The 24,752-nt window shown below is 45.2% G+C and overlaps 1 protein-coding gene across 2 annotated transcripts in view; it reads left to right on the forward strand.

Annotated features, from left to right (window-relative positions):
- Nucleotides 1–24,752, forward strand: part of POLE (DNA polymerase epsilon, catalytic subunit) — an 867,587-nt gene that overhangs the window by 343,942 nt on the left and 498,893 nt on the right. For both annotated transcript variants that reach the window (XM_069619327.1, XM_069619326.1), the window contains exons 22-26: nt 822–914; nt 1,058–1,202; nt 6,808–6,965; nt 13,051–13,246; nt 13,425–13,639. In XM_069619327.1, coding sequence (XP_069475428.1) covers nt 822–914; nt 1,058–1,202; nt 6,808–6,965; nt 13,051–13,246; nt 13,425–13,639 — 807 coding nt within the window. The remainder of the gene's footprint in view (nt 1–821; nt 915–1,057; nt 1,203–6,807; nt 6,966–13,050; nt 13,247–13,424; nt 13,640–24,752) is intronic.

Genomic DNA, 24,752 nt, shown 5'->3' on the forward strand with positions numbered 1-24,752 from the left:
TGAGACTAAATCTATACTAACATTTAAGGAATATGTAATTAATGTCCTTCGGAATAACGCATAGCTCGAAACATGCGTAAGCATAAATCCATCATGAGACATGAGACATGCGACAAATAGAGTATGGAGGTGTTATTAAATAAGAAGTAATTCAACAGATTTTGGATTACATGTATCAAAGCAGGTGCAATAATGGGATTCCTCCTAAACAGAATTTGGATTTATTTTAAGGAATTTCTTTTAAAAAATAATATTTGTCCTCTATCCTAATGCCAACATCTAGGCTTTCAGCAACTTACAAAAGTTTATAGGCCCTGTATGGAGACATTGAAAGGGGGTGAAGGGATGAGAGGGAAATGCAATTGTGGGGTGTGCAATAAGGGCCAGAGTAGGCAGGAGAAAAGATAAGAAACATGGGTGAAGGGAATTGTTTCAACAAAAATACGAAAGTAGTAAGTTAGGGGTAAGAATTGGCATAGTGGGATAGAATGGAATCACTTTTTAGTTGTATATCACATTCCTCAAACTGAATAGTTTCCGGCTGTGCTTTTCGTGGAAATGCACTGATCAGAGGTTGTGTTTGGAAGTGAAATTCGAAGTGATAGAAATTCGAAGTGATAGCCAGGGGTATAAGTGTTTGACAAGTGGGTTTGGGGACTCAAGAGGGGGGGGGAGGTGCCAGGACCCACTGGAGACATTCCAGGTAAGTAAATAACTGCATCTCACGTTTTCTACTGTTATCCAAAGCATCGCCCCTCCTGCCCACAATTTACGATGGATTACTGTCAACAATATTTGTTGTCTTTAATTTGTCTTTGCAGGGCCCGTTGGTATTCCATGGAGATGGCTGGAATTGTGTGCTACACTGGGGCAAACATCATAACGCAGGCTCGTGAATTGATTGAGCAGATTGGGTGAGTGATTGTACAGAATTAAGCTTGAAAGCATGCATCCCACCAATGTTTTAGTGTTGCTGTACTCTCAAGTTGCTTTCCCACAACTTGATGTACCTTATACTGATCTATCAGATGTTGACTCTCGTTCTTTCCCAATTCAGGCGGCCGTTGGAGTTGGATACTGATGGAATTTGGTGCGTCCTCCCTAACAGTTTTCCAGAAAACTTTGTCATCAAATCTTCTAATGCAAAGAAGCCAAAAGTGACCATCTCTTATCCAGGTGCAATGCTGAATATCTTGGTGAAGGTAAGTTTCGCCCGGTGGCTTTTTTGCAGCATGTCCCATAATACTACACATGCTGCTAAAGGGGAGTCTTTCCTACTGACGCCACATACACAAGTTGTCATGTTTCTTGCTCTAGCAAAATGATCTAATTGACATAAATACAGTTCTATAACTCTTCTATTGAATTCAACTTGCGGGTCTTAATTGGGTGTTGTCACAGTTGGCGCAATAATTACTCCAAGCCTCAGCGACGATTCAAGGGTTTTTATTGAAATATATGTGGGCTCTAGGGTCCTCTCTCATCTTGTTTAGCACCTCCTCCCTAAGCCAGGCATCCATGACCCCCGGTTAGTAGATACAGTACAAGGCAGTAGGGGGTAAATCTTCTGTATGTGCGGATATAAAGGCAGAATGTCTTCTCTAACTAAACTCAATCAGGGGCTTCCTAACTCTCCCTGCTCTATCCAGTTAGTGTACTATCGTATGGGTGATTTGTGCTTTACAAACACCATGTTGTCTTCAGACCACCTTCTACCATGCTCCCTCTCTCCTCTGCCTCTACTTTTCTGCTACTCTTCAAATCCACCCACCACTCCTGCTTCTCTTCTACCCCTTGAATGTCTTTCTCTCCCTCTAGATCTCGCCTCCACCCTTTTGTATTACTACCTTCTTTCCCATCTTGCTTCCCCCTCCTCAACACTGCTACCCCCTCATCCACACTACTTATCCCCTCACCCTCATTACTAATCCCTCCTCCACATGCCTACTCAGTCACACTCCTTTCACCCCGTTATATCTCGTTCACAGTAACTTCTTGCACTAGCTCATCTAACTTTTGCCACTCAAACAGCAATCCCTCCCTCCCTCTGGTAAAGTTGGTCTCTTTTCATGCCTCAGCCTTGTTGAAACATCCCTGGTGGTTTAAACCGCCAGCGTCTGTGTGTTCATGCAATCGCTTTTGGGGGCTTCGCTCGCCACCGCATAGTTATTGTTCTGCCTGCACTCTTTCTCTCTTGGTCCTTCTTGATCTCTGCACGGAATGCCGGTAAAGCAGAAAGCTGGAGGATCGCTGTTGCTGATTCGGTCCATATCTTGCTTAGTTTCTGCACCCTGGGTAGCGCTAGAGGTTTTCTCACTCTTCTGCTGCTCTTGGTTCATGACTGTGTTGCTGATCTATGAAAAACACAGAATCTGGCAAGCATTTCGTGTGTTAGAGTAGATTTTCCTTCTTGAGTGTAATTTTCTCCACATGCGAGTCCCCCAGAACCATTTGCTGGGCTCTTGGATTTTTGTCTTATGCGCCTGAGTGAGTGGGAAACTTTTTTCCATGCTCACTGATTTTTTACTCTGATGTTGGCAACCCTTTTTACCTCTTTTTGGTATGTTTTAGAGTCCTACTTTCTTTCATCTTTTTTGGCATCTACATTTTACCGAAGTAGCACGCAGCACTTTCTGTGCAGTGTTACTGGAAGCTGAGTTTAGTCTGTAGTTTTCTTTATTTTCTCTTGGTTAACACCCTGTTACCAAGGCAGGGGGATACTTTTCATCCTACCTTTACTTTATTTTGTATGAATTTCGCCCAATACCCCATGATTAGTGTTAGGGAGAATTCTCTGTTTAGGCTGAATTTCCTAACCTAGTGAGTCCCCAAGCAGCTTTGCTGGATTTTTGGGGTTTATTTTTTTCTCCTGCCAAGAGTGAGACTCTTTTACCCTCACTCTTGGACATGATTTGAGTGCGTTTCTTTGGATCTAGATGTGTTTAATGGGTTATGGGGTCTTTTACCAAATAGGGCTTCATGTGTTTTTGTGATGTGTGTTGCACAGCACCCTCAGTGCAGTGACACAGGGGTGTCATAGTGACCCCCCAGTAAAGACTCCATACCCTGGGATTGACTACTGTCTCCCAGGGCATGTAAAGTCACCATTGACTTTACTAGTCTTAAATTCTGAACAGAACCAGTACAAACCATCATATTGTGGACGTACTGGCTGGGGCAATTCAATTGCCCCGGGGTCTGTCAGTCGGAGGGGCACGTCTCCGTCCCCCCTGATCGAGTTTTGGCTGGTGGCAGTGGATAATACTTTTTATATTCAACCGCGAATATTTTCCCATGGGATTTCCCATTGTTTTAGGCTACTACCTTTATTTAATTATTTACGGTAGCCTCGAACATACCTCCGGTTTATTTAATTAATATTAATTTTCCGGTTGGTATTTTTTGCCAAAACTTGATTCTAAAATGGCGTTTGTGTTCTCTTCTGTGACTCCAACCCAAGTCGAGCCCTTTGTTCCACTTTTTGGCGGGCTTCTCCACAGAAGCCCTCCAAAGTGGTGCCACTCTGTCTGGGGTACTTAGGAGGGGTGGAGGGGAATTTAGGCACCCTGGACTGAGTTGCCTAGGCAACTCAAGTCGCACTCCATCCTGATTGGCCCAAATGGTGAGCCGGCCGGCTCACCACTTAGCATGTTTGAGTGACAGCTAGGCTGAGTGAATGGGGGTTTGCTGCATAAAAGCAGGGCTTTGGGGACTGGAACGTCAGAAGTCGCCACAGGACCTAAGAATCCGACGAGGGAGAAGCTGAGCCGACCTGTCACGACACCACCACCACCGGTGGAGCCCTGCTGGACTGCCTCACCACTTTTCCCAACGACAGAGGAGATCTCCCGCCGGACAGTCTTCTTCCTTTGACTGGTGGGGATAACCAGTTTCACTGTCTTTTCGCTCTCCCGACGTACCTCGTGGCCGCCTTGCCTGTGCCAAGCACCCCGGCAACCGGGATACCACGTTTTACCACGACCGCGAAACAAAGGTACCACCTTTAACCGGAAAACTCTGCGGCTGGTTTCTGCCCTGGTAGTGCAACGAACTTCATTCCTCCAAGTCGAGATCTTCTCTTCCCCTGGACGACGACGCAATTGCACCCACTACCAGGAACAACTGCCACCGCTGGAGGATCCTTCCCACTTAAGGTCCCGTGTCCCGTCTGGCCTCCCTTGATACCGACTGTATGGGGTAGATTTAGCCCCCGGCTTTCGAACCTGGGTTAGCCTGGGACACCCTGGCTAAACTTTCCTAAGCCTCTCTACTCTTTTTTTGAACCCTCTGCAAGACTTTCTAAGCCTAGTGTAACTGTGTGATCTTGGGCGCATTTGTGCTCTGCTCTCTGAGTGGGCCCAGCCTTTGGACTTTGACTCACCAGTGACTTTTGCTCTTCTGCCTTGCTAATAGTGTTCCTAAATCTTAGATTGGTGTACCTTTCCATATTCTGTCTTTTTCCCTCCCTTTCTCACAAACTTATTGGAGTGCAATCTAGTTAAGCGCTCACCTCTGTATGAAAATAAGTGGCGTTTTACTGTGACTTATCTGATAAGGAAAAAGGGGTGTATATATTACAATAGTAACTGTGTTTAGAATATTTCACAATAAGAGTGCTGGAGTGTTTGAAACTGTGTTTTTAAATAAATAATTATATACTTTTATACCAAAGCCCTGGTCGGTGTTTGCTTGTATTATTGTATCTGAGTGCCTATTGTGTACGACTTTGCATACTGCCTAACTCTTCTTGAGGGAAGTCTGACTGCTCAGCCACAGCTTCCAGGTAAATCTGGGTGGTACAGACTGCTACCAAGTGGGTTTACTGCCAACACCTATAGTCTTAAATCTTTTGCAGTGGTCCCTAAGGGAACTGCACAGGTTTCTCCCTAACAGTTAGCATTGGACAGTGCAACTGTTTCCCCCATCGCTGTACCTTGCCCTTGTTAGAAGAATTAATTGCTAAAAAGCAACACATTGTTCTTGAGACCGATTTCAATCATGGCAAGGACCATCTCTGTGTGGCGTAGGTAGTTGCGAGACCGTGTGTTAAAGAACTTGCATGCCTTTTTCCCCCCCGCAATCATGTTGAATTGACGTATACAATGATACCACGTCCATTATCAACAATATGTAACTGGCTTCCCATGGTACGGCCTCTATCCTTGATAGAACATCTTTGGTGTCTTTTAAATAAAATGGCGGTGACAAAAAGGGGAATAGTGTCTCATCAATATATTTGGACATCTTTTCGAGGAGTGAGCCTGTTATTGTATTAATCGGTCGTCCAGGGGTCTGGTCCTACTCTTGTGGAGTTTCGAAAGGTAAATTTATCGTTGGGTGAATAGAATGAGCGGTGTACAAAAATTTAGTTTTCTTCCTCCAAAATTCCCTTGATTTCCCATCCGTGTATGAATTTCCAAACTTTGATTTCCAATTCTGGCAGGGGATTAGATGTCAGTCTCTCATAACAGATTTTGTCATTAAGTAGTTTATTTGCTTCCTGAATATATTCCCTCTTATTCATGATTACTATCTTGCAACCCTTGTCTGAGGGTCTGATGATACAATTGGGAAGACTGTTCAACTCTTTCAAGACTGACCTGTATTTTCGGGCCAAGTTGTTCGTCTGACCAACTTATTTAGTTTTACTGATGTTTTTAAGGTTTTCAATGGCCACATTTTGGAAGGCTTCAATGTTGCTGCCTGACATAATCATGGGGTACATTTGGATGTTACTTTCAAATTACTTTTTCTTTTGCCATTCAACATTGATGTCCATTTCTTCCAAGTTAATGGGCTCCTCTGCCATACCCCCTTGGAAATTTTTTTCAAGGTGTACCAGAGAGGATAGGACATCAATTTTTCCTATCATGATTTCTGTTCTCCCACCTTGTGTTAACTTGGGCGGTCTACAATAAGTTTATATGTATATACATGACTATTTATATAACTACAAGTGCATTAGACTTTTCCTGAATTATTGTATGCTCAGGATTATGTGTACCACCCTACAGCCCTCCTAGACTAGGCCTGGCTGCTCAGCCCTTCTGCCAAACCTTTGTGTGTTTCATGCCAAATCTAAGAGTTGGAACCCTGTACATCCAAGGTGTGCTTTTCTAAGTTCTTTCACAGACCGTAACTTGTGTAAAACTCCCTAATGTCGTGTATGAGACATGGTATGAAACACGTGAGGAGTGCATAACAGCATGCTGGCATGGGAGTGGCAGGAATTGGAACCCTCAACTGCCACATTCGTCCTGGGGCGGGTTGGGGTTTGAGAGGGCTGGTCCTGTATTACTTGCTGGTAGGTCTCCCACCCCCGGCTGAGAAAGGTTAGCATCCCCTGTTGACAAGTCCAGGCTACTGACCCTGTCGCATAGTTTGCTTCCAGCAGTTGCCTCCTCCTTCATGTTTGAGCCCCTTGTAGCTTCATAGTTCTTCTATAAATGTTGATTTCTTACAGTCCCGCCCCCTCACCCCCCCTTTTAAATCTCCCAGGTGATTGTCCCGTTACCTGCTCCTTTACATTTATCTCCTGGCTAATTGTCCCATGGGCTTTTTCTCAACCTTATTGATCACCTTTTCTTGCCCCCTCCCCACACTTCATCACTTTTTTTGTTGATCTGTGAATATATTTGGGAGGACTTCTTCATAAGTATTTATGAAGCTGTATTTGGAGAAGTTTTTGGGCGTTTTGTTTGGGAGTCTGTGACGGCTGTATTGTATGCAAGTGCTGTATTAGGGAAGCCACATCTGCAATTGATACACTTTGGAAGTATTACATGACCACATCTGTTGTGTTTTCAGGAAGGATTCACAAATGATCAGTATCAAGAGCTAGTTGATCCAGCCTCGCTGACCTATGTAACTCGCTCAGAAAACAGTATCTTCTTTGAAGTGGATGGACCATACCTTGCCATGATCCTTCCCGCTTCCAAGGAGGAAGGGAAGAAACTGAAAAAGAGGTAAGCAGCCAAGGACATGTAGTAAAAATATTTACTCTGAACACAGTGAACCCTTTCCTGTCCAGAATAAAAGTTAATCTCTGTGGGTGCTGAGGATTGTTTTCTAGCACTGCATGTGGAAGCATCTGAAATAAGTTACGGATCCTCGGGAGGAAGTTCATTTTAATAGAGTTCAACCATCCCATCCATGACAATGTAAATTTACCCCATTTCTCCAGATAGTCAAATAACTTCACCAAAAGAGCCGGAAAGATCGCTTCATGTAGACCACCTATTTCCCTTGTCACCTTTATACCCATGTACCACAGCTGATTCTCTTCAATCCTCATTCCCAGACTGACCAGGTTCTGTCCTCCACACCCATCTGGTTCAAAAGAAACAAAATGGATTTCCCTGTTTTTATCTTGAAGCCAGAGAGCCTGATATCATTGCACTACCTCAACCACCGCTGTGACCGAGGACATCAGATTCCTAAAGTCTAGCAGAATGTCATCGGCGTAAATACCCAATTTGCATTCCACCCCTCCCCTGGAAATACCCTCCGCTCGGGTATCATCTCGTAATGCCTGAGCCAGAGGTTCCAAGGAGAGAGCAAACAATGGGTGAAAGGGGACCACCCTGTGTCTCGTACCCAGACCGAGCCAGAACCATTGGGAAGTTTCCATTGGCAGACACACAGGCCACTGGGTCCGAGTAAAATGCCAGGAAACCCCACAAAAACTTGGGCCCAAATCCGAAGTTAACCAGGATTGCGCTCAAAAAGGTCCAGTCGACGGCCATGTCTGCATCGACAGATCAAAGCATGGGGTTACCCCCTCTCGTTGGGCCCCCTCGATAAAATGCAGAGACTACCCCTAATGAAACCCACTTGGTCTGAATGCACAAGTCGTGGCATATGTGGGTCAAGTCTCGTTGCCAGGACCCGAGCAAATAACTTTGTATCAACATTGAGAAGTGAAATCAGACGGTACGAACTACAGGTCCGCGGGTCTCTGTTCTGTGTATCGCTGAGATAAGGGCCTGCACAAAGGTCTTTGGGGCTCTACTGGTTTCCAAAATATTGTTGAATAATTTGACAAGTTGAGGGGCCATGACAGTCGCAAATGTCTTACAAAAAGCAACTGTGTACCTGTCCTTCCCCAGCGCCTTTCCTGATTGCATGTGGCGGATTGCCACTATGATCTCATCACCTGTAATAGGGGTGTCCATTTCTTCAGCCACCTCAGGAGATGGTGTTGGTAATGACATCCCTCCCAGGAAGGCTCCTATCCCTTCCCCCTCTGGCTGGTCATCCCCCTTATATAGCTCTTAGTGAAAGCACACTACACCCCCGATATCTGTCAGCAAGCTGGCCATGCAACCGCGCTGCCAACCCGGCATCTGCCTTGTCCCCACTTTTCATATTTCTGCTTCAGGAACTGGAGCATCCTTATTACCTTGCCTTCCTCCAGAACCTGAGTTCCTCTTTCTTGCCCCTGACTTCCTCCATCAATTCCCCTTCTCCCTCCTCAGTTTCCTGTATCCTCCTTTCCAAGGCCCCCATCTCCTACACAACTTGTTCTCAGCAAGGTCCTCTCTCTTCATACGCGCTCCCTCTCTGATCAGCAGGCCACTCCATGTAGCCTTCCCCGCATCCCAGACTGTACCTTGGTCCACCCCCTTATGTCATTCAAAACAAAGTTATGTTATGGTAAGGCATTTGTAATGCGCACCTGGTACCCAAAGGCTGATGGGCGTAGACTAACAAACACGGAACAGAACTACACATACAACAGAACTCTGAGCTGTCTGTTATGGCAACTAGCAAGGCTCTAGGCAAAAAGTAATGTTTTCAGCTTTTTTAAAAAAAGCTCTGTTGACACCAACATTCTTATTGAAGTTGTAAGGGCATTCCAAGCTGTAGGAGCCGCTACTTCAAAAGACCTCTGCCTTGTTTTGTTGGTCTTATGCCGAGGTGCAATAAGTATATTTGAGTTATCTGATCTAAGTGACCTTCCCTTATCCTTCACGATTATGGCTTCCTTCAGATATATTGGCAGTACTCCCGTATTACCTCCTCCTCCAACTCCACGCCAAAGACGGGGCCCTCCACAGGGACTTGTTGCTGCATCTCCATATTGAGTTATGGAGGGCTAAATCTGACCAAGACAAGTCTAGGGATACCATGTTGTGGCCAGACCACATAATCGGATGGGTTTCTGCACCCAGGGCCCCCTCCAAAAGTTCTCTCGAGATGCAAAGATAGTCTATACGAGTATGGGTCCCATGGGGCGTGGCGTAAATAGTGAACCCCCTTTTCTGGGGGTGAAAAGCGCCACACATCACTCAGGCCATATGGATCCAAACCTGCCTGCAGTCTTTCCCGACCTGTTGAGGGGGGCGCGTCCCTCTCAACCCCATGGCCCTTTTATCGAACTGCAGGTTTGCCTCCATATTAAAATCTGTGCCCACTACCAAGTATCCTGCCCCTTAATTCAAAAAGTTCACCAAAATGGGTTTGAGAAAACACACCTGGCTCTGGCTGTGGGGGTTGGAATGCCACAAAGGTGAATCGCACCCCTTTCAAGAGGCCCGACAGTAGTATAGCCCTCCCCTCATTACACCTCCAGACTTTGACAATGGAAGTGTAGAATCGACTTAGGGATCAGGATAACAATGCCCCCTTTTCTTACCATACCCAACCCCAAATATACCTGGCCCAAGAGACAACCTAGAATATTTATTTCCTCTCCCCTTGAGAACCTAGTTTCCTGAAGGAAAAGAACATCCATCTCCATTCTGCGGAAGTCTCTGGCAACAAGGGTGAATTTAGCCCTTCCACATTACAAACCTGAAAACGATCATCCCTTTTCTCCTTGTTCAGGACGACCTTAGTCTCACTTGAAACACCTCCGCCGAGACAGACTACCTCCTGAACCAAATATTTTCAATCTGGGTCTTAAGAACTTGAACTAAACGCTCCCCCCTCCAGAACTGTACCCAACTCCCCTTTCCTTCCGCCATCCCTCTCCCTCTGTGGTGCCTGGTCCCCTCCAGCTAGCATCACTGTACGAACACCAGACCACCAATAGGACCTGGTCCATCGGGTCATCTCCACAAACTCCTCCAAACATAAGCCCCCCCCACCCTCCAATTCTCTTGTACCCCCAAAAAAGACCCCCACCCCCGAAGCACTCCCATTCACAAACAATTTCCATCCTCCAATGCGACCCCTTGGAATAACCAATAAACTAAACTTTTCCCTCCAGACACAACCAACTCACATTACTGTCACATGCCCAAAAGAAAAACTCTGAAAGAATCCCAAGCTCTGACAAAAAGACCCCAGGTGCGCTTGACGTGAAGCTTTAGGCCCCCGGTGGGGCCTGGAGTCCCCAAAGTCAGGTAGGCCCAGCTGGGGGGGTGTTCAATTTCCTCAAGTCGGTTGTTCTGCGCCTGCCTGGCCCTTTTATACACCACTGTCGGTCCCAAAGGTCCTCCGATCCTACCTCTGTTGTGGACTCCACACCTCCCATGAGCTGTCCCGTGGCCCTCTGTATGTCCTCTTCTGTAACCAGCTTGTAGCGGTATCCATCCATCCACCCCAAAGGAAACTGAGAAGGGGAAACCCCATCTGTATCTAACCCCCTTTTCATTCAGCCATTTCGTGAGGGGCATGCATAGGCGCCCCTGTGCCAATGCGACGGAGGATAGGTCCTGAAAATGAGGTTGTTCCTCCTTTCTCAAAATCATCCATCTTAAGAGTAATCTCCCCCCTCTACTCTCCAGCTCCACCATCCACATTCCATCTGCGTTTCCGATGTATCGAGGGATGACCGGTTGTGCTCCACGGCCTGCAACCTCTCGTCCATTTTATCTATTCCGAGGTAAATTTTATCCACATTCCCCATATGTCTGCCCTCATTCCCCGAATCTCTTCCAATAATGAGGAAATGTCTCTTCATGGACACAGGGTCATCTTCGCCCTCCAGCATATTCCGGCCTGGGGTAGCACTTATCGACCTCGTACTCCGTGGGTAATCAAAACGCTCCAATTTCAGTTTCCAGTCCATGTGTAATACAGGAGCCCCAAACCGGAGCTGGGGCAAGCCCCCACAGCAGAGCCCCCACGCCTCACCTCAGATGGGGACCCCCCCCCCACAATCTGATTCCTTCTGTGTTCCTCTGGGGCCGTACCCTTCCAGTGGACCTCGCTCTCGACACGGGCTTCCGGCTGTCCAGACCTTCAATGTCCCAATCGCCTGCTTTGCCCCACCAGATCTCAAGCCCCCTCACCAGGGTTGAGTCCAATGCCGGGTTCAATTTGCCAGTACTCTCGTTCTTAAACTGTGACCCAGGTCAGTCACTCCTCAGATCGGAGTACCCGACACAGACCACTGTCCATGAGAAACAGCTAGACCCACTTCCCTCTCTCCTCCACACTTCACAGTATCTGCTTAATGAGGCGGGCACACAACCCTAAACCAGGTCAGGGGGCCCACACCTCACTAACAGGCATTCGTGATCCACAACCTCCACCAGCCTCAGTGACTCCCAGGAGAGCGCTGTGCCACTCACTTCGTAACTGCCTGGTGCCAGATGGTCCCTCTGTGTGGCAAGTTTGTCGGGGCTACTACGGTGCACCTCCCCTATCGCGACTCACAATTGCTGTGTGCCAGAGCTGTGGGGGAGAGGAGGAACCTCACCCCCCTGCTGGTGCACAAGACCGCCTTCCAGGGAGGTCGATACAGGGGGATTATAGGGCGACGGGACGCTCGCCTTCAAACACTGGCGTCCCCCTGCTCAGGCACTCCGGGCCCTCTGCTTTCTCCGCACCTCCTTCTGAAGGCTACAGGCCGCTCCTGCAACACACTTGCGGCTTGCTGTCACAGAGCTCAGTGCCGGTGGAGTAAATTACATTTTCCTGGCAACTGCTCCCGAAGCAGATATCTCTGCCACCCGGGGCACGATTTGCATCAACTTTCTTGTGTGGCCGGGCACCTTATGGTTCACCTACACCAGGCGTTGTCCACCTGGGGGGGGGGGGGCTTAAAGTGGGGGCTTGTTCCACTTTACGGCCTGCTGGACTGGGAGTCACGCTCTCAGACTGTTTCCGTGAGCGCACCCCCTGGTGTCCTCCCAGTGTCCGTTTCTTAGCCATCTTCCTGCTCTGTCCCAACTGTAGGAGTTGTGGGAGGGGGGCATAGTCTTGAGGCAAAAACATTGACCAAACTGGAGTGTAGTAGAATGGCATGATGGGGGTCACCTCTACTAACCAAGTTAGGGTGGGGGCATTTAGAGGGAGCATGTGTCATTTTCTATCCTGGCCAAATGATTACAATATCTCTGGTCTCCTTATCTCCATTCTAAATATCTCAAAGTCAGGTGGGAGGAGGGCCAAGGGCTGCCCCACTGAAATGAAGATAATGTACACTCCTTTTTCAAATATATGCTGCAACATAGATTTTGTTGTCCACCTACCTAACCCTCCTTAGATTTGTTCTGCAAGTCCTAGCTTATTAGCTCATGTCATTTTGCATGCCTAATTTAGTGCTAGTAATGTTAATGCTGGTCTAAAAATACCTGATTGCAAAGTAATGGAAGCCCATTAGCCAAGACTGGATTGGAATCTCATTCATGTGACAATGTTTAACTTGAATGTCTCAGTAAGCTCTCATGTGGGTTACACCTGTATGATGGTCACCAGCTCGAAGCCATTCTAATCGTATACGTGTGCAGCTTGTTATGCACGATGTAAATATAATGTGCAGTCCCACAAATATCCGACTCCTCATGCAAGCAGGCAACATGGATATGTACTTTTTAAGAAAGGGTTTTGTTTATTTATCCATTCATTGTTGTTTGTTTGGAAGCAATTTTATATTGAGTGAGTAACTAGGGTTTGTGAGAATCTTCCTTGGGAAGTTACTGTGTCCATCCCAGGTTTACTGACCCAAGCATTCACTGCTGGGTTTGCTGCAGTCTTCAGTTAAGGACTGCTCAAACATAGATGGTGAAAAACAATAATTACTATCCCAATTTGAGGTCTGGCATGGCACCTACTTGTGCTTCTTGATGCTTATGCGCTGCCTCTCTAAACCCTCAGGTATGCAGTGTTTAATGAGGACGGGTCTCTAGCCGAGCTGAAGGGTTTTGAAATAAAGCGGCGTGGAGAATTGCAGTTGATTAAGATTTTCCAGTCTTCGGTCTTTGAAGCCTTCCTGAAGGGCACCACGCTTGAAGAGGTCTATGCCTCTGTGGCCAAGGTCGCTGACTACTGGCTGGATGTCCTTTATAGCAAGGTGAGTGGGAAGCAGATGGTGGATTATGTGGTATGTAACTATACTGAGAGGGAGGTGAAATTCTCCAGGAGGTTCTAGGTTTGCTTTATGTAATGCTTTGTATTGATGTCTTCTGGCAATATGAGGAATTGACAGAACAGGGATGGACTTTATGGTTATTTTTGTCTATCTTTCTTAGGCTGCTAACATGCCGGACTCCGAACTTTTTGAACTGATCTCAGAGAATCGTTCAATGTCACGGAAGCTGGAGGATTATGGGGAGCAGAAATCTACCTCCATTAGCACCGCTAAGCGCTTGGCAGAATTTCTTGGGGACCAGATGGTGAAAGATGCTGGACTGAGTTGCCGCTACATCATCTCCAGAAAACCAGAGGGCTCGCCAGTCACTGAGAGGTGCGCAGGTAGAGATGATTGGAAGAGTGGCCTAGATGGGGAAAAAAAGGGTTCAAGATGAGCAAAAGTGGAGATAGAAGGGAGTAACACCGCCAATATGCCACAGAGATGTATTTGGGAAGGACATAATAGTGTAAGATGTACATGACTGGTGGAAAAGAACCTGAGATCATTCAGGAATAGAGAGTGGGTATTTATGTTGGATGAATGGGGTAGAACATGTTGGATGAATGGGGTAGAAAAGCAGAAATGCTCAAGTAGAGGGTGTAGCCTTCATTTACAGTTTGTAGAAACGCTGCCTTTCACTTGGCGGTAAAGGAAACTGTTCAGTACAACCATAATGGAGGCAAAAACATGTATGGCCTGCCATGTTCCCTGCAAACTTCACCTCAAAATTAATGTTTTCTACCAACCTTTGTTTCCATCCTTTATTAATTTTTCATTCCGAATTTGTGATCGGACGCGCAAGCCAAGTTCAATACAATTCAAACAAAATCTCCTGTGCCACAACCTCCTTATTGGAGTTAACAATCTCCATCTACTCTTCCCTTCTCTCCACTCCAGTCTCGGGAGGATAGCTCAGTGGCAACGTGCCCGTCTTGGAAGCAAGACGTTACGGAGCAATACAGGTTTGATCCCCGGGTCCGTGCTTGCCTTTAGCTAAAAAATATATAAGGGGGACCATACACTGGCCCTTTTGGGCAGCCTTTTCCTCACAGTAACGGCCATCTTTTCAAGAGCCAGCAGGGACCATACCTATGCAACCATAGAATACCCAAGGGTTGTTTCGAGCCCCTTCCTCCCACCTTAGGGATACAATACACCATTCAGCTGATATGTTGAGCTGGAAAAATAGCATTGGGGAATGTGGTATTTGGGTCTGTAGGACCTCCTTGATCAGTGACCTTAACCTCAATCAAAAATTGTGCAATTTAGGACATGCCCCATCATGTGTAAGTGGGTTACCTTCGCCACAACCACGCCAACATCTGTTAAAATATGTTGGCCCAAACGTATTCAACTGATCAGGTGTGAGGGGCCATTTGTATATCATTTTCACATGTTGTTCCAGCGTTTGTTGACCAATAGAGCATTTTGCAACCCTATTCTGTTTCTTTTCCACATTTCCTTATCAATTCACACCTAAGATTACTCTCCACTTGTTTGATACATTTCAACACCCACGAGTTGTTACGTAAAAATACTTTGTAAATATTCAGTATAAAAACTCTAGTGGGTGTATCATTTTGGAAGTTTTTCAAGTCTGGTAGTGATCTACTATCTCATGCCTCAATCTTGGGATGTACTGCCCAATGCCTAAATTGAATGACATTCTATCTTTCTATGTAATGGCAAATTCCATTTTTACATTTTATAAACAATTTGATAGTGCCCTTCAAGAAAGGAACTCCAAGTGATGAACAACCTCCTTGAAGCCGTCTTTTGAAGGTTTTCCCATTCAGATCTGGCTTAAGACCTGAATTACCCAAACATGGAGCAAGTGCGGAGGGGATTGTTGTAACTGGAGAGATTTGCCACCTTCCATATTTGCAAAGTATACCTTGTTTTCAAATCGGCTTTGGTGGGAGGATTTTGGGATACCATCCTATTATGGTGAACAGGGATGTCTAGAGTGGTTTAGGGCTATGACACCACACACAGCAACACCAGTAATTCCAGTTACAGTATAAAAATACAATTATTAGGCCTTTAGTTTACACACTAAGTCTATAAAAATCACAGCTAAGTATGGTCTCTCAAAAAATCCTTATTAAACATATAATAATAATAATAATAATTTTAATGTGATATAGATTGAAGAATTCAAACTTTACACATATTGCTTATACATAATCAGAAAAAGAAACATTTTAAAAATTGCAATTTATACAATTATGTAAGTATAAAAGGAAAAGGAAAAAAAAAAAAATCAAGTATATCTAAATACATATAACTTTACAATATCCAAAAACTTCCTAATTATAATAAAACATCACTTCACCCATTTATTTACATCCGGATGCCCATCGCTTTTTCAATCTGGAGCCATACATTATATAATGCAATGTAAAGATGCATGTTTACTGAATTAGTGCAGTATAGCCAAAATTGATTTTCCGGTATAGATTCCAGATTATGGGCAAATTCTCCTAGATATTTGACAATTGTGGGTCTCATTGTGAAGCATTCTGTTAATAGATGCTTGGCTGTCTCCAAACTGTCAGGTAGGTTACATATACGACATATTCGTTCTACAGGTGCAATCTTTTCCCTAGGTCCCACATTACACAAGGTCGGTAGTTGCTCCAGACGGAAAAGAATAATAAACCGTCTAAGCCTTGTGGAAGGGCATAGGTAAAGATATGCCTGAGGTTTCATAAAGTTGTAGAGTCGATACTTTACAAAGGCACATGACTTTAGACACCCTAGATGGGAAAAGTTCTCTAACCAATCCCATCGATCAACCTTTTTCCCCAATGCTGTAATGCCCTCCTGGGAAATGGTTATCCCTCTGTCAGTCCAGCCAATGTCTCTCAAAAATTGGGTCATACTTTTCTGGAGAGGAGAGGCAGTACCTCTTTTACTTACTTCTATATACATGGTAACCAGCAAAGGGTTAGAAGATCTATTCTTCATCTTAAGATACAGGCCCGCCCTCTTCTTCAGTACCATTGCTTTAAGTGAGGGAAGTCCGAGCTCCAGCCTTATGAGGGCCATAGGAACACTAGGGGGTAACCCCAGTATGCGTCGCCAAAATTTTCCCTCAACCACTTGCAGCCAGGTTAGATCAGTAGAGGTTAGTGCTTCCAGGCCATAAGTAATCATTGGCGCAAACACCTGTATGTAAAGGTGTCTCGTCCCCCATAGTGTGAAACCGGCTTGCCTCCTGGTAAATGACGCAATTAAAGCTGTAACTTGCTGCGCCCTAATTCTCCTATTTTGTCTACATAGAGAATAATCACCCCATGGTTCAATTTCAACTCCTAAGTACCGATAGGAAGGGGAATAAAGTATATTATCACTCTGCACCCAAAGCTCAACACGGGAGACTTTTTTCTTCGTGAATCTAATCACTTTGGTCTTATCAAGGTTAATAGCTAACCCATTGATCTTTGCGTATTCCCATAGTGCTATCGCTGAGCACCTAATACCAGCAATAGTGTTGTCAAAAATGACCAAATCATCCGCATATGCCAGTACTGCACAAGTAGTATCCCCTACTTTAGGAGGACAGTTATTCACTTCGGCTAACACTCTTGGGATATCGTATACATACAGATTGTACACCAGAGGAGCAGTTACACATCCCTGTTTTACCCCCCTGTCTTGTCTCACTTGTCTAGTCAAGGCTCCCTCTTGATTTAATCTGAGGCACACCATGGTGTTATAGTGCAGCTGTCTTAAGTAATACATTATACTAGGTGGGCACCCCATATCTTCTAGCTTTGTCCACAGCCTGGCTCTTGGTATAGAATCGAATGCGGCCTTAAAATCAATATAAAGGGCATATAGTGGAGGCTGTCCTTTGCTAAGTGCTCGAGTTCGTAGTGTGTCCATCACCCACAAATTGTGCGTGGTGGAGAAACCACGCCGGAATCCACATTGGAACTCACTAAGGATATTAGTCTGTTCCGCCCAATTCTGTAATTCCGTGAGCAATAAAGCCGCAAAAAGTTTTCCCGTGGTATCCAGCATAGAAAGAAGCCTATAATTATTTGGGTCCATACGGGATCCCTTCTTAAACACCGGCACCAATATCGCCGTTTGCCATGAACGGGGAATCGTCCCCTGAGCTAATACCTTTTTAAAGAGTATAGACAGAAGAGAAGCCCAAAAAGTCGGGTTGTTCTTAATAACTATATTCGCTAGCCCATTCGGGCCAGGAGCTCTAGAGGCTTTCAAAGATGCTATTTTATTCAGTATGACCTCTTCCGTGGCCTCAAAGGGCGGGGGGTAAGGGATACTTCCCTCTAGATATTATGGGGACATCTAGCTCTCCAGAGTTACGGTCCAGCAAGAATCTTACCCAAGTTTCCTCTCCTATAGGATTATCTAGCTGAGCCTTGGTCTTCTCTTTGTTCTCTTTCAGTAGCTGCCATATATTACGCGAATTTCTAGCGCAGATAGCGTTTACTAGTCTCTGATTTCTAATATTCCTCTCTGTATTTCGAATAGTTCTGATATTAGCTCTATATTTATTTTTAGCTTTTTTAACTTTGTCATAGTAGTTAGAACCCGCTACATTCAGTCTCCTAAGCCCCCGCAATTCTGCTCTTAGCCTTCTCTTAGCATCACAAATATCCTTATTATAAGGCTGAGTGGTGCCTACGGGATTTATCATAACATTTTTTCTTGAGGTCGCATGTAATCCTGAGAATTTCAGGATCCATTCTTCTATTTCATTTACGGTCAGTTGTTCAAAATGGGGAAGGGGAGCCAGGGCTTGAGATAAGAGTGCTTCCGTAGCATTTTTAATATTTCTCTCCGACCACATAATTCTAGTGCCTGTGCAATTGGTTTGTATATTGCCTATGTTACAGTTATTAACGGGTGAGAGAGAAAGTTGAAGGGAGCACTCGAGAGCTGCATGGTCACTCCATTCATTGGGTATGATTCTCATATCATTTACTATTGGCAACATTTCAGGACACATAAATATATAGTCTAGGGTGCTGTAAGAAATCCCATTAGACCATGTCTGTTTCCCCGGCCTATCACCCATTGTTCTACCGTTAATCATGGATAGATCCCATGTCTCAAAGAATTGTAGCCACCCCAACCCTTCGTTCTCTCTTTTGTCATGAGTCATTAGACATTTTTCGTTCAGGGCAGGGTATTTGGCGACCAGCTGATCGTCCTTCATATGACAATTAAAATCACCCATCACCACTACCGCTAAATTGCCGGATCTTTGAGTCCAATAAGTCAGTAACTCATGAATGGCTTCTTGTAGCGATTCCCTTATCAATGCTCCCGGGGGATTGTAGAGGTTAATCAGTAAGAATCTACCATGCCCACAATCCTTGGGATAGTCGACCTCAACCGCCAGATGGTAATCAGTGGTATTGACCAGGATCTTCCGCGAGTTGATCGTATTAACCACCCCTAAAATGAGACCCCCATAAGGGCGACCCTTATCCCCTCTTTTGGCAAATGTCTGATGTACTACAAAACCGTCCAATAATAGAGAGTTCAGTGCCCATGTTTCCTGGAGACATATGCAGCTATGCTTCAGCAATAAGTCCATAGGCCCTTCTGATCTCAGAAGATGGGCAAAACCCCGGCAGTTCCAAGATACGAAAGAAAAGCTTCAGAGGTTCTGTATCATTCGCGGAAGAGCCTCCAACAATGTTTTGAGGGCTTGTTGTATTTCCGTCTTCGCCGTGTTTTCCGTTGCCTCTTGATTGACCACATTATCTTGCACCGCTAGCTTGACCAATGGAGTTTGTAACTCCTTGGTCCTGAAATCCTTAGTTTCTTCAGTAAGGTCTCTCTCTCCTGTGGATCTACATCAATAGCAATATCTACGGTTATCAGTTCTTTTTAGAATTTTCTAATCAGCTGAGCTGTAGCTAAGAAAGTACAGTGGATGGCGGAAACATGTGGATTAGGGACCTGCAAGGGTTCGATGAAGAAGAAATCGTCGGATTTCAAGACTCTCAACTGTGGAATATAATGTAGTCGGGTTAAGAATTCTGATCTTGCCAACCAGGGATTTTTACCACTAGGGTAAAGGTTCTTAATATAGCAAATACGATTCCCATTACATTCCTCATCCGTGCTAATTTGCATGGGCCGTACCGGCTCTAGTGTTTCATCTGTACCTGAGCCGATCTGATCCTCCGGCTCGACTGTGACATTATCATCTTGATCAGTGCCTACATCAGAGAGGCCATCTATATCTGCCTCCTTGGATTTTTCTCCTGGCACTAACCAATCGGCCAATGGCCCCTTAACTTCCGCGGCTCGAGCTACTGCTCTCGCCTTTCTTTTTCTGGCTTTTTTGGAGCGTGTTTCCGTGGCTGTTTTAGATCTTACGCTGGAGGGTATAGGATTCGTTACTACTTTCTTGCTTTTCAAAGCCCTTTTGGCCAATCTTCGTTGTTTCCTTGTAAGAAGGATCCCGGGGCTGTGCACGATTTCTAGATCCTCTACAGTTATTACTGAAAGGTTTTCTATAGGAGGATTGCCCTCCAGGTCCTTATCCAGGATCGCATCTTCCACCACTTCTCCCATTCTCTCCTCTGTTTCTTTCCTCTCCTCAATGGCATGAATAGCATTCGAGAGGTTTGCTTCTATCTCATCCTGCGAGAAATCCTTCCGCTCTAGTGCCCTCGTAATGTTATTCGTATTTGTCAGTATGCTCCCGGTCATCTGCAGCAGTATTTTGAGTGCAAATTGTAATGACGCTACAGATGATTGGAGCTCCATAATGGCCGTGTTGCTGATATGCGGGTTTGAGTCTTCGTTATCCTCCTTCTCCGGATCATCTTCTATAGAGGCCATCGCTAGATTAGGAGATACCGAGAGACGTCCACCGCTAGACATAGTATTTGCTTCCTCAGATGTTATTACTTTCTTTATGGTGAGTAGAATTATTAGATGCCTTTGCTGAGTTCTGCGTTACCATCCCTCTCTGAATACTCAAGCAGAGATCAAGTAATGAGTTATTATCAATATCCTCATAGTTTGATGAATTTAGTAAGATACTCTCCTTATTCCCTGGCTCAGCCATGTTATTAAACATATACACACATTCACTATTGGGAGCAATAGAATTCCATATGGATCAATTATAAGTGCAATACAGGTGAGTGTTGGATGCAGTGAAAATAGACGGCACATTTCTAGAATAAAGTTCCCCTAATTCTTAGGAAGTCCAACGCTAAGATAGTTTGAGTTCATGTGCCCAAAGGTCACCAGTTCAGAATCGTATACCACTTCATGAAAGCTATTATAGAATTGCAGTGCCTGTGTTTATGATTATTACAAGAGCTCCAAAGTTGGATACAAGTTCAAATAGTGCTCGACTGAATCCAACACACTAGGATTGGCCTAGGGGAAGGATCCTTAACCCAGGTTTCACCACCATTGTTCAAGTCATAGAGAGTTAGGGTAAAAACTTTACACCCTACTTACCCTATGGGAGACGGGGGAGAAGCAACAGCAAAGTGGACTTGACCCCCCTGGCTTTTAGTTATGCGGATACCATGGTTGTCTGGCCCAGGCATGGTTCCAAGCTTGTAGTTTTTCCTACAGTGAGGGTTGCCTGGACATCAAGACAGAGGAGATGCATTGTCCCATGGGATTTAGTTTCAGTTGGTCGCCAGGCACAGGAATCTGTTCTGGCCAGTTTCCAGTTGAAGACCCAAACAAGAGTAGTGAATACTTCTGTGGGACAGAAGGCCACAGGATGCCTCAATGGCACAAGGACAACAAAACCCAACAAAGGCACCACGGTCAGACGGCATCAGGCGATCTTACAGCAGCAAACACAGGAGCAGGCCCAGCACAGCTTCCCTTGGAGTGAGATAGCTGAAAATGCAGGAGCTGTGGCACAAGCAGCTGAAGATCTGTGATGTTCCAAGGCTCTACTATGAATGAATGAGTGCTGCGCCAACGTTTCCCAGGAGGGAGCTGAACAATTTGCTGGTTTGTCCAGGGACGGTTCTGAAGTCTCAGCAGGCACGGGTTCTCAAGCAGGGATTGGAGACTGGTTATTCACACCGGTCATGGTGTCGAAGTACCAGTAAAGGCCTTTTGGAGATTTAGACAGAGGAGCAGGGCTTCACAGGGACAACACTGGAGTCGATGCCGTTCAGCTGCAGGAGTAGTTTTCGAGTTGTCAGCGGGCTGCTGATCGGATGAACAGTTTTGTCCAAGATTCAAGCTGGGAGCAAGCCCAAGCCCCTTTCGATGGTAAGGATCTTCACCATTGAAACAGCCAGTGGCTATTATGGAGGGTCGGAAGGAGGAGATAGACTAGAGTTTGCCATTGTTGAAAGCCATTATTGAAATAAGAAAAATGCCTTACTTTCCTTAAGCTATGGGTTTCCCTACCTAACACAACAAACTAGTGTGTTTGTCATCAGTAGTGAAGTCCAAAGTAACAAATCGGTCTAAAACTAAGCTGCTCTACAACTAATACTGAACATCTAAAGTCCAGGATAATGACTCCCTTCTCCTCTGGCTGCTTTCTCAGCAAGTCTCCCATCAATATATTAAGATTCTTAATACTCAAATAGGTGCTCTTACTTGCCTGACGGAAGTCACTCGGTTGTGTGTGGTTAGAAGTGTTTATGGTAAATTACTCACCTTTTTGGGTTGTGCTTTCCCCGAATTGCACCTGGGCACTTCTAAATAGTTTACTTTATCCGTACTTATCCTTGGGAAGCTTTAGGCTTCTAGTTAGTATACAAGTGAAGTAACTCGCTCTGAACTGTGTTCTAAAAAGTAACGGTTGTATGTAACTATATCCATTCTTGAAAGAAGAAAGTTGCATATATTGCAAGGTGTATACTTGCAACAGGGCTGGTTTATGTGATTCTGTTATTGAATAACACTGATCTGACCAAGAGGGTCTACTACTCTTGGATTACTTATTGTAATCTAATAGTAACTAACTGTTCTTATCACCCAAGAATGGTATATTGCTATACTGAATGTATAACCATTAGGTTAGACTCCCCTTGACTTGCTTAAGGCTCCTCTAAATAAGGTTACACCCTGGTTTGTATACCATAGGTATTGTTTGTTTTTATATATGTGTTTATAACTAATGTGAATAGTACTTCCCCCAAGATTTATCTTTGCCTAATGCATTTAAAATACACCATTAGTTTTACAACACTTGTGTATCCGTGTTTCTTTGCACCATAGGTATGGTACAATTTATTTGTACTGATCTACAGCCCTCTCTCCCTCCTAAAATAAGCCTGGCTGCTCTGTCCATTCTAACACCATCTCAAGTGGTACAGACGTATACTAAGAGTTGGAGATTCGGTATTGCATAAATTGTATGGTTTTATGAAGCCCTTAGTTGGACTTTAGAAAAATCTGTCGTTATCATTGATTGACATCATGAGATGTGTGGTTTAAATAAGTTGGAATCATCAGTGAATTTTATGAGTTGGGCAAGTATATATGTTGTCCTATTTTGCGGAGTCGCTTAGTTGTATTCAAGGAGGATGGAGCTGGTCTTGGAGGGAAGTTGAATGCATGTTCAAAGATATGACCAGGAACATGGCATTCTTTATATATTTTACAGGTTTAATGTAACCAGTTGAAATCAACATGTGAACTTCAGGGTCATCTTTGACTCCACACTTTCCTTCTCCTCCCACATCTCTGACGTCTCTAAAAAGTCAAACTTCCTACTGCATCTCCTCAGAGGTACTCTTCCTTTCCTCTCCTTCCCCCAGATGCTCACTGTCTCCCAAGCTCTAGTTTGCTCTAGGTTGGACTACTCAACAGCCTCTTTCTAAATCTACCTGCCTCCACTCTCTGCCTTTTACAACTAATCCAGAACAGGACTGCGAGACTTGTCCTTGGCCTCAAGCCCTGGGATTGTATCTCTCCATCTCTAAAATCTCTTCATTGGCTCCCAGTGGATGTAAGGATAGAATTTCAAAACCCTCTGCATTGTCCACAAGGCTTTCTGGGGCCTAGGTCCAAAATCCCTTCAACTATCCCTCTGTAAATACTTCCCCTCTCGAGCACTTCGCTCCTCTACCTCCAACTCCCTCAGGGTCAGTTGTTTTTCAAAGAAACAACCTGGGGGTAGATCTGTCTTCAGCTGGGGCCTCCCTTTGGAACAGCCTCCCTGCCACTCTGAAACTTGAGTACCATCTCTGGTTCAGGAAGCACCTCAAGACCTTCCTCTTTGCTTCTGCCTTTGCCCCCCTTCTCCCCTGCTGATCTGTTTTCTCTCCCTGCACTGTGCACCTGGCCACCCTCTTTCCCCTGGGCCCAGGTACCTGCTCACCCTGCCACCCCCTCCACTGCCTCCGGGCCAATCCGTGCACCGGGGTCTGTATCTGTAACCATACAGTCCCCCATCCTTTCTGGTGTTGTGGTGGAAAATACCAGTTAAGGCTTTCATGGAAAGGGGTGAAGAGGATTCATCCCCCCCATTTCTAACCCAGCTCCCGGATGGGACCTGTATGTGGTATTGACTAGGCTCATGGGGGTCCCCCTTTGAGCCTATGCATTAGCCAAGCCTCAATGATGTTACCTATAAGAAAGCCTCCCTAGTAGCTATTACTTCCATTAGAAGGGTTAGTGAACTACAGGCCCTTTCAGTTCTAGACCCTTTCGTTACAGTTCAGAGATAAGGTGGTTCTGCGCACTTACCCTCAATTTGCGCTTACATTTATTTCCAAGTTCCATGCGAATCAATCGATAGAACTGCCTACCTTCTTCAAGAACCCCACTAACGTTGCCGAAAGAAGCCTACACACATTGAATGTGCAGAGAGCAGTCATGTTTTACCTGGAAAAGACTAAAACACTGAGAAAGACTAACCAGTTTTTCGTTTTAGTGGCAGCTGATCGAGAAGGGGATCCTGTCTCTAAATCAGCCATCTCAAGGTGAATTGTCAAATGCATCACACTCTGTTACACTCTTGCTAAGAGAAAACTGCCCTTCAAGCCTAGAGCACATTCTACTTGAGGAACTGGGGCTTCCATAGCTTTCATTGCAAATGTTCCCCTAGAGTCCATTTGCAAAGCGGCAACCTGGAGTTCTGTACACACCTTTACAAAACACTATTGCCTAGACACTCATTCTAGGTCTTATTCTCAAGTGGGACAAGCAGTACTAAGACCTCTTTTTACTACTGTTCCTTCTCACAACCCACCTCCAACTCCGGCTACTGCTCGCTAGTCTACGCACAGCATGTGATTCTAAGCAGATTAATAAGCATCAGAAGACATGCATTACTCATCGTAATAGCATTTCTGATGATTGTATCTGCTTAGATTCACATGCGCTCACCCTTACTCCCCGCTCGGGTGGAAGGAACATAGACGTCTTACTACTTTCTCTTTTATGTGCTCACTCACGGTAGTCATTAGGCTCCCTCATGGTAGAAAAAATACAATCGGAGGGACCT

This window comes from Ambystoma mexicanum, chromosome 10 (assembly GCF_040938575.1).
Source record: "Ambystoma mexicanum isolate Mex_15411 chromosome 10, UKY_AmexF1_1, whole genome shotgun sequence".
Lineage (NCBI taxonomy): Eukaryota > Metazoa > Chordata > Amphibia > Caudata > Ambystomatidae > Ambystoma > Ambystoma mexicanum.